Consider the following 15,393-nt stretch of genomic DNA (forward strand, 5'->3'; position numbering starts at 1 on the left):
TAGACTGTTCTGGAAATATTCTTACAACTGATTAATTTTTAGAGCTCTACTCTTTATCCAAGACGTACTAGTAGGTTTGCGTTTAACCACTTTATGGTGGTCAATTGCGGTAATACGTGTAAAGAAACTTTACATCTCACTGAGAAGACTAGCAAGTTTAAGTAGATTGGTTAGAGTATTTCCTATGAACTTAACAAAATAAGGATTTGTTCATTTGTTCATTTTGATTTCACTATAAACTCAACAAACATGAAAAACGGATGAACAAACCAATAAATTTGTTGGTTTGTTGGGTGAGATGGAAGAACAAGCGCGCGCTTGAAGGAAGGCCGAGCGATCGTGGCGCAACCGCTAGCGTTTGTTACAAAACCGCCAGTTATTCCATCAAACGCCAACGTCTCTGGTTAAAGCGTCGCGGTTTTCCCAAAACCGCCAACAGCTAAATATGGACGACTGAAAAATCTTGTGATCTAACGGCTATAATTTTGAGTTCTATAAACACTCCTCATTTCAACTCTAAATTTACACATTCTTCACTCTCAAATCATCTACAAAAATGCCTCCCAGAGTTCGTGGTGTTAGATTCACTCAACAAGAGGATTTAGCTATTTATAGAGTCTTTGTTTTTCACACACAAGATGCTGTCGATAGGAATGTAGCCGAATCGACGTTGTGTTTCTGGGAGAAAGTTTATAGAATGTTCGCCGCTGAAACAGGGAACATTAATGGGCGTGATCCTCACTTATTGTCGAGTCGTTTTAGTTCAATTAGTCGAAATGTATCGAAATTCATCGATGTACTAATGGAGAATCACATAAATAAGCTCAACGGTGAAGCTGTACATGAAGTGGAACCTAGAACTCTAGCGATGTAGGAAGTATCTCATGTCGGACGTCCTTTCGACTTCCAACATTCTTAGGGTGCTCAACAAATACAATTCCTACATCGCCCTAGGAATTCCACCACCCGACGAGAATTGACGCCTATGTAGTAGTTGTTTTAATCTAATGTATTTCTTTTTTTCTCATCTATGATGTGGTTGTTCAATGCAGTATGTTTTTATTTATGAGATTGATGGTGCAATGTTTAATCCAAGAAAAATTTAAATTAGTTATGACATTGATGGTGCAAATGTGAAGACATCCACATGTTTGGTTTTAGATAATCGTAATAACACAAAATAAACAGCAGACTAATACCATAGTGAATTGATTTGTCCTTCAACTTCAATCAGCCCGCTCCACCAAAAAACACCTAGGACATTTCCAGAAATGCCTTCCATATGTGTCTTCTTCAGAAGAAGTGCACAAATGCATAAAAGTCTTGCAACCGGCTTTGAGCATCCACTGATTCTCTGTGGATAATGTTTGTATTCGTGATCTCCATATCCACAATGCTTGCGGTGTAATAACTTCTTCTTCAATTTGGTTTTAAATTTGAATTTTTTGTTGTGTGTTGCAAACTTTTCGTCTTATTCTTTAATCTTCATAGCATCATCTAGCATATGTGGTTCCTCTAGACAGTTGGGATCTTGATATTGCAAATACCTGAGCTTTTCCTGTTGTGATTCAATCACCATTCTGATGCGTGAACAACCTTCCCGCGGACACTTTGAATACATCCAAGGGCATTGCATAAGACTGTGGTTATCCATGAAACACAATGGACAAACCTATTTTGCTTCGACACATAATATTTGCTTCGTTTTGCCTTTAGAAAACATGGTGGATGTTGTTGGCTTAAGAAAGAAATCTGTTGGTTTGGTTGAGAATAAAACCTAGTGTTGTATTTATAACAAAAGAAAATAGGAGTTGGTAATTCAAACAGGCGGTTTTACTACAAACGCCAACTCCTATGGTAATTCAAACGGGCGATTGTAGTAAAGCCGCGCGGTTTTACTACAACCGCCAACGACTCGATTTTCTATCTCACCCTGTAAATTCCATTCTTCCCATCTCCAAATTCACTTCTTCTTCTTCTTCTAAAAATCTTAACCACTCCCACTCTGAAAAATGTATGTTAGGAATCGTGGTCCCAAGATTACTGAAGAAGAGGATATAACTATATGCAAAGCATATTTTTTTTATAGGGTAATCATTGGTATGAGCTTTCAAGACGGTTCTTTACAATGTTCGTATCACTAATGGGGAACCTGGGAAACCGAGAGGCTCGTCGATTGCATGCTCGTTTTCAATCTATTAGGCTTGTATTCCAGCTATTTCTTGCTCTAGTAATGGAAATTGATCGAGAAAAGTTCATCGATGTAACTGAAGATGAAGTGATCCAAACATCTTTTGATAATTGGGAGGAATCTCACGGTAAACCTTTTCGTTACGAAGTGTGTTTTAGAATTCTAAAAGATGGTCCATCTCAAGCACATCTTTATTGCACTTGAATGCCTCTCCCGGTCTTTATAGTGGAATAAAATGTTACTCTTGTTTGATGTTGGTTACATCGTATGATGAGACCAATGAACAATGACTATTTCTGGGAAAGAGTATTGGGACATTTTGAAGCATCGCGGAACGAAACCATAAGAAACAGTAAGAGCCTAGAACTAAGAATTGCATTCATCACTAAGGAAGTCAAACATTATAGACAAGTTTTGCGGATGGTTTATCGTAGCAATTCTGGATTATCCAACGAAGAACTGGTGAATATCTTACCTTTGTCCTCACTGATCAACTGCATCATAAATATTGAACTTGTTGTTTATCTGTTTTACAGAAAACCATCGCTCATACCAAGTTTACTGAAGAAATCGGAAGAAAGTTTAAGCATTTTGAATGCTATGACCTTTCACTACACCAAATTTTCGGATTAGTAACAGAACTGAGCCGTTACTAAAACGGGTTGTAACGGCCGTCGCCTGTTTCAAAAATGTGTGTTACATTTTTTTGTAACGGCTTTGTGGCCGTTACGAATTCTGGTTGTAACGGCTCTAGTAACAGCTGTGAGCCGTTACTAATTTTCCACGTGGATACAACTCATGGCCGTTACGAATTATTTTGTAACAACGAGGTCGTAACATGCAAGAGCCGTTACTACGTGGGAAATTAGTAATAGGCCAGAGCCGTTACTACGTGGCAATTTAAAACAGCTTACAGCCGTTACGAATTTTTTCGTAACATCAAAGAAATTACTGACGCTCAACATTGACCTGGTCAAAATTGGTCAATGTCGACCAATTTTGACCAGGTCAATATTACTGGCAGTCCATTTTCTGCCGGAAATAAGCCGAAATTCCTACACATATCCATCCATCATCCACACTCAACTTTATCCATTCATCATTCACACTCAACAATAGTTTCATCATTCATTCAATTCATATAACATGCATTCAATTCATATAACATTCAATCACTTCATATCAGAAAAAGGAAATAAATTCTTCTAAGTACAATTTTTTTTTTGTTGCTAAGTATCAAGTTCTTAAGTTTCTTCTAACATAAACCACTATGAGTACTATTTACAAACTTACAAAGATAACATGATCTTATCTTTCTTTCCTGCATTGTGAAGACGTATTAGCATTGTAACCCACATTCTTTCTTCCGACTGCAAAATCAAAACAGACCTACAGTCAGAAAACCAAGCAGTGGAGATTGGATAGTCTGTCTCCATCAATCCCTGCAGTTAAGTGTTAGACAATGCAGAAACATTACTTCAGGAACTATCAAATCTCTAAAAGATACATATAAACTGCGGGTAAGCAAAGACATGCATGATGTACAGAAAACCAATCTGCAGTACGAAAAGAAAATGCACAAACAAGTAAGGCTGCAAACATCACCAGTAAAATCACTCAATTACTTGTTTAGATTGTTTTGAGGATCCTCACCTACGACTATCCAGTTTGGTTGCAGTTTTGGATGAAGCAGAAAGAGCTTGTTTTCGGCAACTTCAGCTGCATCCACAATCTTTCCTGCATCCACAATCCTGCATGTATTCACTAATGAGTACACTCTTCTTTGTACCTGCTTCCCGAGGTGAGTATTAATGCTTGCATATGATGAAGAATCAATAAAATAAAAAATTCAGATAGAAAAGCAGAACAAGTTTTCAGCTATTGGTTAAACTTATGTAACCTTAGGCATAATTAGGAAGCCTCCTAACATGTTTCCTTCATATATATTCAAGTTAATGTACAAAGAAACAATGCTCTAAATCTAAAAATCCAAATATTAAATATATTTGATGTTATCATAACTGTGTACAAATGCCAAGAAGATTAAACTTTTCTATCTGCTTACCTATATGGAATGTGTTGTAGTATCTCTGTACATCTTAGCCAAACCAAAGCCAACAACGTACAACTTCATGGAAAGCAAAGGCATGCAATGCATCAAAAAACTTATCCTGAGCATTTGTTGGAGAACGGACAAAAGTATTACAAAGTAAAGACACAAACCTGATTTGCACGCCTTCCAAGCCCCATGTGGAGATTATCTAGCTTAATATCTCGATGTAGAAAAGATTTGGCGAGTACGAATTCAACATGATTGACCTGCCACACATACAAGAAAAAAATTAAAAAAAGAGGTATTAAGAATAAGAATAAACAATGAGTGAACTTTCAATACCCACCATATGGTCTGCAAGCATTAGAACAGACTTTAAAGAGATTTTCCTACTGCAAAAGTTGAATAGACTTTCAAGATTAGGTCCAATTAAATACATCACGAGAACATTATAGTCCCCTTCAACACCAAACCATCTCACGTTTGGAAGTCCAACTGTCAAAGTGGAAACAAACATATATTGATAACCTTGAAAATGAAGGAATAACAGTAAGTAAAAAAATAGAGAGATAATAAGCCTCATTGCTTTTTCCTTATAAGAGTCTGTATAAGTTGATTCAGTCATTTGGATATTACCAGATTAATTTTATTTAACTACCAGGTAGATGAGCAAAGGCATACTAAGGACATTAAAATGGACAATGATGCATAAATTGAACATAGAAAATTAATACAGTATTAGGCCTTTACATGATATATGCAAGTCCACAGTATACCTGATACTCATCAATTATAATATCATCACATAGTTATTTCTAGACCAATATAAGGACACGAGTAGTGGTGCATTTCCAAGACCACCTGGGTTCACAACTGGGCTTCAGCTCCAAAGGTCGAGGCAATGGTACCTATCGAAGAGTAAGACCAATGAGCCATATCACCCACCAAGTCCTTACAAGGTTATTGTATACTTCCTACCTTCTTCTATATATGTATGGACCGAAATTACGACAAGGTTCACTTAAGCAATAAAACAAAAAGCAACATAAAGTAACTCCAAAGGTCGAGGCAATGGTACTTATCAAAGAGTAAGACCAGTGAGCCATATCACCCACCACGTCCTTACAAGGTCCTTGTATTCTTCCTACCCGCTTTTATATATGTATGTACCGACATTACGACAAGGTTCACTTAAGCAATAAAACAAATAGCACCAGTTTTAATACCGTATGATAGCCTGGTCTAATCCGACAGGAAACTTTTTGCAAACCTCCAATTCACTTAGAAATAACATGAATTCTCTTGTATATGAAATCACTGGCTTCGTCATGTATCCCATTAAGATACCAAGTCATTACTCAAACTAAGCAGCAGATACTCAACAATCAATCATAAAGAGTAAGGCATCATAAGTAATAGTTACCTCGAAGCTTTCTCTGCAACCAAGCACTGAACTTCATTATACACACTCATCGTGTGATTCCACATAAGAACTCACTCTCTAATTACCTCAATGAACACAAGAACACTTGGCTCAATTACTAATAACAATTATCTATATCATAGTTGCATCTCCTTTAGCTCCAGTCCATTGCTCATCAGGCTACAATGTGAAAGTTAATTGAACTGGCAACACCTAAAATCGAAACACACAGACTAAAAGCTTTCAATTAAATACTGAAGAAAAATTACTTGCCTAAATCCTAACCCATCCATACTTAAAGATAAAACTCTAGAAATATACATACCCTATGCAGAGTATAAGGGTAACACAAGATACAGAAATAAACCAACTGAAATCAAGATAAAAAAGAAGAAGATCAGGTACAGTATGTTAGAAGAGAAAGAAGCTTACCCCTTGAATCCTTTTTCCAGTAACAGGGCACAAAGGTCCTTTAGCCTTCTAGATAGGTGTCCAATTCAGATACTTTTCCTGTAAAGTGTGAATGAAGAAGTTGTAAGAGGAAATAACATTATAATGAACCTACATACAACCTCATCTAGTCTACTCAAGCTAAATAGTAGTTCCAACTATAGCACCCACACATTACCAAATCACCGGTAATGATAACAGCTATGATCTGAGCAAATAATATATTTGTTGGTGAAGTGGACGTACTAGTTATTGTCTTGTGAATGTTGTGTTGTTAGTAGAAAGTATGGGAAGAAATATGGGGATAGCATGGATGTCGGTGTCTACTATTTACGTGAAAATTCTAGGTAGTAGAACATGCAACTCGTCTGACGAGACTTACTTTTTTTTTAGAGTCTCCCGACAAAATGGATTTTTCCGGATGTAACTCTGAGTTTTTGTGGGCGGCGGTGTCGTGACTGTGAAAAGTCCCCAATCACTTCTGAGTCCCCAGTCGTTCTAGAGTCGTCTGATAATCGAGGCGGCGACTAGTATGCTTCTATCATCTCGATATCTGGTTTGAAAAGATGGAATCAGAAATCGGGAATTTTTATTGTGACTGATAGATTAATCTCCCACTGTGATCACCAATTGTTTGAGGGTGAGCAGTTTCCGCTGATTTTTGTAATTTCGAGTGTGTGGGTGAGAAACGAGTCTAAACCCTAAACAATGTACTGCAAGGGAATACTTTGATTCGAGAGATCAATCTGTACAAATCCGGCCTAAACCAAGAAATGGCCGTTCCAGACTTGCTTCGGTCACCAGGTGAAGGAGAAGGGTTGGTCTAGGGAGGGAAGCGAAGAGATTGTTGAGACCAAAATAGTTGATTCGGGAAGAGTAGTTGTTTGACGACTTGTATCGGAAAGTGGAAAGCTAACAGATGGGAAAGCTAACAAGTGATTTTCGAGTGTTTTATTATCCTGACCAAAAACTTGTCTTTGGTGGAAATAGGTGAGACCTAGTTATACAAGTCACAACAAAACATACCCTGGTCTCGTAAGAAGTGGAAACGGTTGAGTAAATGGAAGAAAATGGTAACGGGTAACGCCTGGAATTGATGTTTCCATAATGAAGGAAACGTTTCACCATTACTTCTTGTATTTACTAACCGCCTCACCCTTATGACACTTTCCTGTAACGGGCGTAATGTACGCCGCACGCTGTAAACCGCCAGACCAATACCCTGATGAGCATCCCCCAGTTTGTGACATGTTTTGATGTCTCGAGTGTTTTCGTAGAAAACGTGTAGCATATTGCTACGTGTGGCGTGGCCAAAGGATTTGGCGTTTGTATCCAAGTTGGTGCCGTGACCAAAGAATAGGCATCGTAGCCAGGTTGGTGCCATGACCAGAGAGTTAGCATCGCAGCCAAGTTGGTGCCGTGACCAAGAGTTAGCATCGCAGCCAATACATTGCCACGAGTCGTTTGGTGGCAGGTTTGTACGGATGAGATCCACATCTCAGAAGGAAGGGTATCCGTAACTTGTTGCAGCCCTTCGTTTGGCAACCAGCGGCATGGTTGCAGCGCTTGCATGCTCTTGGCACGGCCAAATTAGGGTTTTGGCATCGTGGCCAAGAGATTGCCATAAATCGTTTGGTGGCAAGTTTGTATGGGTGAGATTCGTATCTCAGGAGGAAGGGTGGCCGTTGATTGTTGCAACCCGTCGTTTGCATCCAGTGGCATGGTTTAGGCGCGGTCGAGCTAATATTTTGGCGTAGTTTAGGCGCGGCCAAAACTAGGGTTTTGGCATAGTTTAGGTGCGGCCAAAATTAGTGCTTGCCATTGGGCCAAAAGTTGCCATGCTTTTGATGGCAAGCTTGTACGGCTGAGATTTGCATCTCAGGAGGGAGGGTGGGCGTTGATTGTTGCAACCCTTCGTTTGCAACCAGTGGCATGGCTTAGGCGCGACCGAGCTAGGATTTTGGCGTAGTTTAGGCGCGGACAAAACTAGGTTTTGGCATAGTTTAGGCGCGACCAAAATTAGGACTTGGCATTGGGCCAAAAGTTGCCATGCGTTCGGTGGCGAACTTGGACGGCTGAGATCTGCATCTCAGATGGAAGGGTAGCCGTTGATTGTTTCAACCTTTCGTTTGGCAGCCAGTGGCATGTGGTAGGGTCGGCATGGCTTTCGCATATTTTAGGCGCGGCCAAAATTAGGGTTTTGGCAAAAACGTGATGTTTGGCCTTGGGACGGAAGATGCCATGCGTTAAGTGGTGAACTTGGACGGATGAGATCTGCATCTCAGATAGAAGAGTAGCCGTTGATTGTTGCAACCCTTCGTTTGGCAGCCAGCGACATGTGGTAGGGACGGCATGGCTTTGGCATATTTTAGGCGCGGCCAAAATTAGGGTTTTGGTAAAACCGTGATGTTTGGCCTTGGGCCGGAAGTTGCCATCTGTTAGGTGGCGAACTTGGACAGATGAGATCTTCATCTCAGATGGAAGGGTAGATGTTGATTGTTGCAACCCTTCGTTTGGAAGCCAGCGACACGTGGTAGGGCCGGCATGGCTTTGGCATATTTTAGGCGCGACCAAAATTAGGGTTTTGGCAAAACCGTGATGTTTGGCCTTGGGCCGGAAGTTCCCATGCGTTAGGTGGCGAACTTGGACGGCTGAGATCTACATCTCAGATGGAAGGGTAGCCGTTGATTGTTGCAACCCTTCGTTTGGAAGCTAGCGGCATGTGGTAGGGCCGGCATGGCTTTGGCACGGAGATGTGGCTGGCATAGTATGCCATTGGCACTGTGGTGCGGCTGGCATGGTTGGCATGCCTTGGCGCGTAGATGTGGCTGGCATGGTATGCCATTGGCACTGTGGTGCGGCTGGCGTGGTGTTCCATTGGCACTGTTTTGCGGGTGGCATGGTTGGCATGCCTTGGAGCGGAGATGTGGCTCAAATGGTATGTCATTGGCACCGTGGTGCGGCTGGCATGGTTGGCATGCCTTGGCGCTGAGATGTGGCTGGCATGCCATTGGCACCGTGGTGCGGCTGGCATGCCTTGACGCGGAGATTTGGTTGGCATGGAATGCCATTGGCACCGTGGCGCGGCTGGCATTGTTGGCATGCCTTGGCGCGCAGATGTGGCTGGCATGGTATGCCATTGGCACTGTGGCGCGACTGGCATGGTTGGCATGCCTTGGCGCGGAGATGTGGCTTGCATGGTATGCCATTGGCACTGTGGTGCGGCTGGCATGGTTGGCATGCCTTGGCGCGGAGATGTGGCTGACATGGCATGCCATTGTCACTGTGGTGCGGCTGGCATGGTTGGCATGCCTTGGCGTGGAGATGTGACTGGCATGGTATGCCATTGGCACTGTGGTGCGGCTGACATGGTTGGCATACCTTGGCGCGGAGATGTTGCCAGTCAGTATTGAGGGTTCTTCCGTGGAATATAGCGTATATCAAAAAAAAAGCTACTCCAGTAATTTTTTACGTAGGCATGTTGAATGATTCAATAAATGTGCTAGTGGTCGTATTGACGTCATGTTAGATGTAAGGTTGTACGATTTCAACCCTAACTAAAAACCACCATCAACACCCCTATAAAATAGTAGCGTCGGGACTAGTAAAAATTATCGATTTATCGCGATATTAAATAATCGCATAAGTTAATAATTATTAAATTATATATTAATTAATAACTTATTTAATTTATCAAAATATTGTTTAATTCTAAAAAATATAGTAGACAAAATGAACCAATACACCTTCAAATAGTTTTCAACATTGTAAGATTCGTCCAGTGGATGACACCGTATCAGACCAAGTGAAGCGTTAGATTATGAAGGGACTAGAAAATTGCAAAAATTAATCAATGGACTGAATTATCACAGTAGAATGGATATTGAATTTCTTTTAAACTACCTTCAAAAGGATATTATTTCAGATTTGTTGACTAACGAAGAAATAATTGAGAGTGTCATGGGAAAAGACTAAAGTGATGATGTGGAAGTCGAATATGAAAGTGTAACTACAGAGCTACCTTCTCGTAAAGAAGCTATCGAAGCTGCAAAGATATTGAATAGGTTTTTATTGCATCAGGAAACGACAACACCAAAAACTCTTCTTATGTTAAGAAAAATCCAAGATAAAATTCAATGCGACATTAATTTTAAGAAAAACCAAGTCACAATTAAACCACTCTTTACCAAATTAGCATAAATGTAAAGCTAAATTTATATAAATTGGAGAGTTATTAATTATATATTTGAAGGGACCAATAGAAAACTAAAAAAACTTATTGTTTTGTTAATTTATCGAATTATTAGTTTAGCACGTTGGTCCCGATTGGGACCGGCAAAATTTATTAATTTATCGCGGATTAGTTTATAGGGGTTCTACTGTATGTTTTTGTTGACAATTTTGTGATTTTTTTTTTTTGATGATGTTTGATATCTATGTATCAAGTGTCTGTTTATCATGACCAGATGATGTATTCAATTTTTCGTTTGATTCATTATCTCCAATAGATGTGTGTTCAATCAGTTCGTGTTGTAAAAATCTGAAAATCGTTGTATCTTCAGAATATATAAGATGAAAACCGGAACCGACCGAGCCGACTCGGATCGGTTTTAACCGAACAGGTGCCAACACAATTTGGTTACGATTTTTAAATTGAAAACCGGAATATGTACGGTTCGGTAGTCAGTTTTGTGTAAAAACTGGACACCAACCAACCGTTGTGCAGCCCTAATCTTGAGCCTCACCCAACCTGTAGCCTCGCATATAACGTATGAAACAATACTGAATCGTGCAGCTAGGCAACCTGGCAGTGCCAAGCCTCTATGTGGTCCATGTACATTAAAGTGGTTAAAATACAGAAAAGAGGAAAACCGGAAAATTTTGAAAACAGAAAACTAGTACAACAGACTTAACTAAAAGCTAGCTTAGAAATTACTACATTATAGTCTGGATAGCATTAATTACGGATCAAAGACTTAACCGGATAATTGACAACAGACATTATGACCGACAAAAAGTTACAATTTTAGTGTCGGTGTCTGCTAAGTATTTACAGCACCATACCACACTACGTTATTATTGTGCCAGCCCTCCATTAGCATTTGAACAGCTTGTCGCAGCAGAGCAAATGGCTAACTGTCTCGTTTAGCTTTGTGATCAACTAACCTTGGTAACTCAGTTCCCGACTCATTTGCACTCAGTTACAGACTCGGTTGTACTTCAAAGAAGTCAAGGGCTGACTGTCACAGACTCGATCGCAGTTCTAAAAGGCGAAGAATTGAAGGTCTTAGATCTACCACTAGCTTCCAAGGAAAATTCTAAAGTTTTGCCATGAGAAAAATGAAGACGCGGGTAAGAAAGAAGAATGGGTCAAAGGGGAGTAAGCCAACTCTAGAGCAAGAGTTATGAGAGCTAGTTCCGACGCACTGTGAGAGCTGGTGCTCTGGCAACCAAGAGCGACGGAAATGTGGCATTTCTTTGCTCGTTTCCATAACTCCGTGAAACTTTGGAAAAAAAATTCCCCAAAGACCTCAGTGGAAACTCAGTATCGATCCAGGAATATCATGGATTTCTTAATTTGGCACACAGCGCTTGCTCTAAAGGCAAGATGTGTTGTAGAATGCTGGGCCTCTTCCGGTGTACAAGCTACACCAGTAACAGTGAGTTTTTAGCTTATATTATGCGGACATTCTTTGAATTTCCAGCACCTAGTCTACACGTTTAATAATACTCGAAATTGGAATCTATAAATGCTATAAGAAAGGGATTCATCATATTTTGCTTCCCATGTAAGCAATTTATGAAACTCTGAGCACCTAAGTACATGTTCAATCAATCAAACATCAGCGCAGACCAGGCAGATAGTGTATTTTACAAAAGAATGATCAATACAGAAAGTATGGGTAGATGGCTTATGCTGATGAGAGAGTATGACTATTTACAAGAATAGATGTTAATCACACAACATTAAACTTGTTTTTGGTACAAGTAAATATAGTAAATTTTCACTGCTGAGCCTGAGATGGTACAGTATTTTAAGTTACTGCCAGTCCCAGACAACCTTTTGTTTTTTCACTCAAAGGACCCAAAATTAACTGAACAGTAAAATAAAAATAACCCGGAAATCACGAATTCCAGTGACCCTACATGTTTAGTTTAATCACGCCTTTCCTTACGGCTTTCATTCTCTTTAAAATCCCTCTCTTCATTTCTCACTCTCTCCCACAAACAACACACACTCTCTCAAATTCTTCACCCACTCTCTGAAATGGCTTTTCTCTCTCTCCTCTTCGTCTCTCTATCTCTCTCCTTCTTCATCCCTACTTTCATATCTTCCTCACCAGTTCCTGACCCTGAAATAGTAGTACAGGAAGTACACAGGTAATTTCTTCCCTACATGATGTACTTCATTCTTGCAAAACCAATACTAGTGTACTATGCTTTTTACTTAATGATGTCTTGTTTTCTTGGTTACAGGAGTATTAATGCATCAAGGAGGAATCTTGGTTACTTGTCCTGTGGAACCGGAAACCCGATTGATGATTGTTGGCGATGCGACCAAAATTGGGAAAAGAATCGACAGAGATTAGCGGATTGTGCAATTGGGTTCGGCAAACAAGCCATAGGTGGAAGAGACGGACGTATCTACGTGATAACGGATTCGAGTGATCATGATGTAGTTAACCCAAGACCTGGTACCCTTAGACATGCTGTTATTCAAGATGAACCATTATGGATCATATTTGCCCGAGATATGGTTATACAATTGAAAGAAGAACTGATTATGAATTCATTCAAAACACTCGACGGTCGAGGTGCGAGTGTACATATCGCCGGTGGGCCGTGTATTACGATCCAATTTGTTACGAATATCATTATACATGGGTTACATATCCATGATTGTAAGCAAGCAGGGAATGCTAATGTGAGAGACTCGCCGCATCATTTTGGATGGAGAACTTTATCAGATGGTGATGGTGTTTCAATTTTTGGTGGTAGTCACGTTTGGGTTGATCACAATTCATTATCTAACTGTCGAGATGGTCTTATTGATGCTATCCATGGATCAACGGCTATTACTATTTCGAATAACTACATGACCCACCATGATAAGGTGATGCTTTTAGGTCATAGTGATTCTTATACGCAAGACAAAAATATGCAAGTTACCATTGCTTTCAACCACTTTGGGGAAGGATTAGTTCAAAGAATGCCAAGGTAATCAGTTCTCTCTACAACCCTTTTTTTCACTTTCGTTTTGCCATAAAGCAGTGTGTATATGATGATATGTGCATTTTCTGTATATAAAAGATGGGGATATAAATACATTATACTAGTATGTATGTATATCCATCATGTATTAGATTTTTATACTCCTACTACTTTATAATGGAAAATTATGGAATGGATAAATTGATATTTTAGTGAGCTAACAAATTGTTAGTTTGTTCCCTTTTCATTCTTGCAGATGTAGACATGGATACTTTCATGTGGTTAACAATGACTATACCCATTGGGAAATGTATGCCATTGGTGGAAGTGCTAACCCTACCATCAACAGTCAAGGAAATAGATTCCTTGCACCGGATAACCGCTTCAGCAAAGAGGTACATACCTAAGAATGTCTTCCATTTTGTACCTCCTTTCTTTCTTAAACTTTGCAAGTATTAGAATTTTTGTGTAAATGTACTAGAGATTAGCTAGACTAATTCTTTTCTGAAAGAAACGACAGAATTCATCGTTCCAAAAAGTAGGAGACAATCAATCACTATCCTAGGATGTTATTTGTCATTGTTACAAATCTCCTTTAACCTTTATTAATTCAATTGGTTGATGGGGGTAGGTCACTAAGTATGAAGATGCACCAGAAAGTGAATGGAAGCATTGGAATTGGAGGTCAGAAGGTGATCTTTTGTTGAATGGGGCATTTTTCACCCCATCAGGAGCAAGTGCATCATCTAGTTATGCTAAAGCATCAAGTTTGGGCGCAAGATCTTCTTCTCTTGTTGGACCTCTTACTACAAATGCTGGTGCACTCAACTGCAGGAAGGGTTCTCGTTGCTAGCTACGCATCAAGATTGATCAAAGATATTATAGAGAGAGGCAAAAAAAAAAGTGTTTCCAAATTTAATGCTAATTTACTAGGAGTGGTGATGAAAGTCGGGGCGTGTTACCAACTATATATACTCACACTGGCAAGACAAGTAATGAAGGAAGAAGAAAGCTAATGAATTAGGTGGTGTTTTTATCAGAGATTATAAGAAAATTTTAGTTAGGTTTTCCATTTGAGTGGGGGTTTTTATTTTGTTTGTTTGTTTGTCTATTATGGATTACAACCTCTCATGTTAAACTCTAAGAAGCATTAATTGTGGGTTTCTTTCTTATTGTTAAGAATCCTACCTGCTAAGGATTAATAGTAGAGTAAACAAGTGAAGAAGTGTTGATAGATATTCATATGGTTGGTTTCTCTCTTTTTAATGTGTTTTGGTCTTCATTTATAAACCAAATTGTCAGTCTTACCCGGCGGCACAATGGCCTTTTTATGACAACCCTGTCAACAAAGGAGTGTAGGGGTGAAATTCATTCGAAATATATTTACGTTCTATTATCGATTAACAACCTTCTGTTTAAAATCCCGTAGCCTCCAAGGAATTAAAATCGCGTTAGTAACATCCATTTCAAACCAATATGTCCTGTCAAAATTTTAATTTCTTGGTTTAGAAATTAAAATTTTCCAGAAATTAAGACCTGCTTTAGTTTAGAAGTTTTAACCTTTCTTTCCCTACTTTTCTTCTTTCTTTTAAGCAGTGTCATATAAGGAACAAACCGAGAACCGGACCCTCTGTACATCAAGTACACCAACCTTCAAAGGATGCGTGATAAGTACATACATTACATATTTGCATGCAAATGAGTCGAGGTAAAGTAATGGCATCAAAAGACGAAACCCAAAAACGTACAGCAAGACAACATAGAGAAAATTTAAAATTAGTTGAACAGTTATCAGTTATGGTTTGAATTAAAAGAAAAAAAAAAGGGATTCTCATTCTCAAAAGCGTGGAAAAAGAACAACAAGATTAACAGATTTCATCGATTAATGGTTGTTGTTATGACTTGAAAAAGAGTTCCACATGCAACCTACCATCATCAAAAAGACTTGCACGACTTTTTCGACCCTCTAAAATATTTTTGAACAATGTAATTTTTGTAATTTTATATAAATGATTCTTAATTAAACTTTGACACCAAGTAAAAAGTGTGGTAATCCGCGTGGTG

The 15,393-nt window shown here is 39.3% G+C and overlaps 1 protein-coding gene and 1 long non-coding RNA gene across 2 annotated transcripts; one reads left to right on the forward strand and one right to left on the reverse strand.

Moving 5' to 3' along the window:
- Positions 1-3,947: 3,947 nt before the first annotated feature.
- LOC113303343 lies at positions 3,948-5,002 on the reverse strand. The gene is made up of 4 exons (XR_003337419.1): positions 4,591-5,002; positions 4,415-4,510; positions 4,257-4,319; positions 3,948-3,980 (listed from the first exon to the last, which is right to left on the reverse strand). It is a non-coding gene; the product is annotated as an uncharacterized LOC113303343 (long non-coding RNA).
- A 7,348-nt stretch (positions 5,003-12,350) lies between these two features.
- LOC113302744 (probable pectate lyase 18) lies at positions 12,351-14,588 on the forward strand. The gene is made up of 4 exons (XM_026551682.1): positions 12,351-12,498; positions 12,595-13,335; positions 13,586-13,724; positions 13,961-14,588. Exons 1-4 carry the CDS (start codon positions 12,386-12,388, stop codon positions 14,180-14,182), a joined length of 1,215 nt encoding a protein of 404 aa, XP_026407467.1. The 5' UTR covers positions 12,351-12,385; the 3' UTR covers positions 14,183-14,588.
- Positions 14,589-15,393: the final 805 nt, after the last annotated feature.

Source organism: Papaver somniferum, chromosome 8, assembly GCF_003573695.1.
Source record: "Papaver somniferum cultivar HN1 chromosome 8, ASM357369v1, whole genome shotgun sequence".
Lineage (NCBI taxonomy): Eukaryota > Viridiplantae > Streptophyta > Magnoliopsida > Ranunculales > Papaveraceae > Papaver > Papaver somniferum.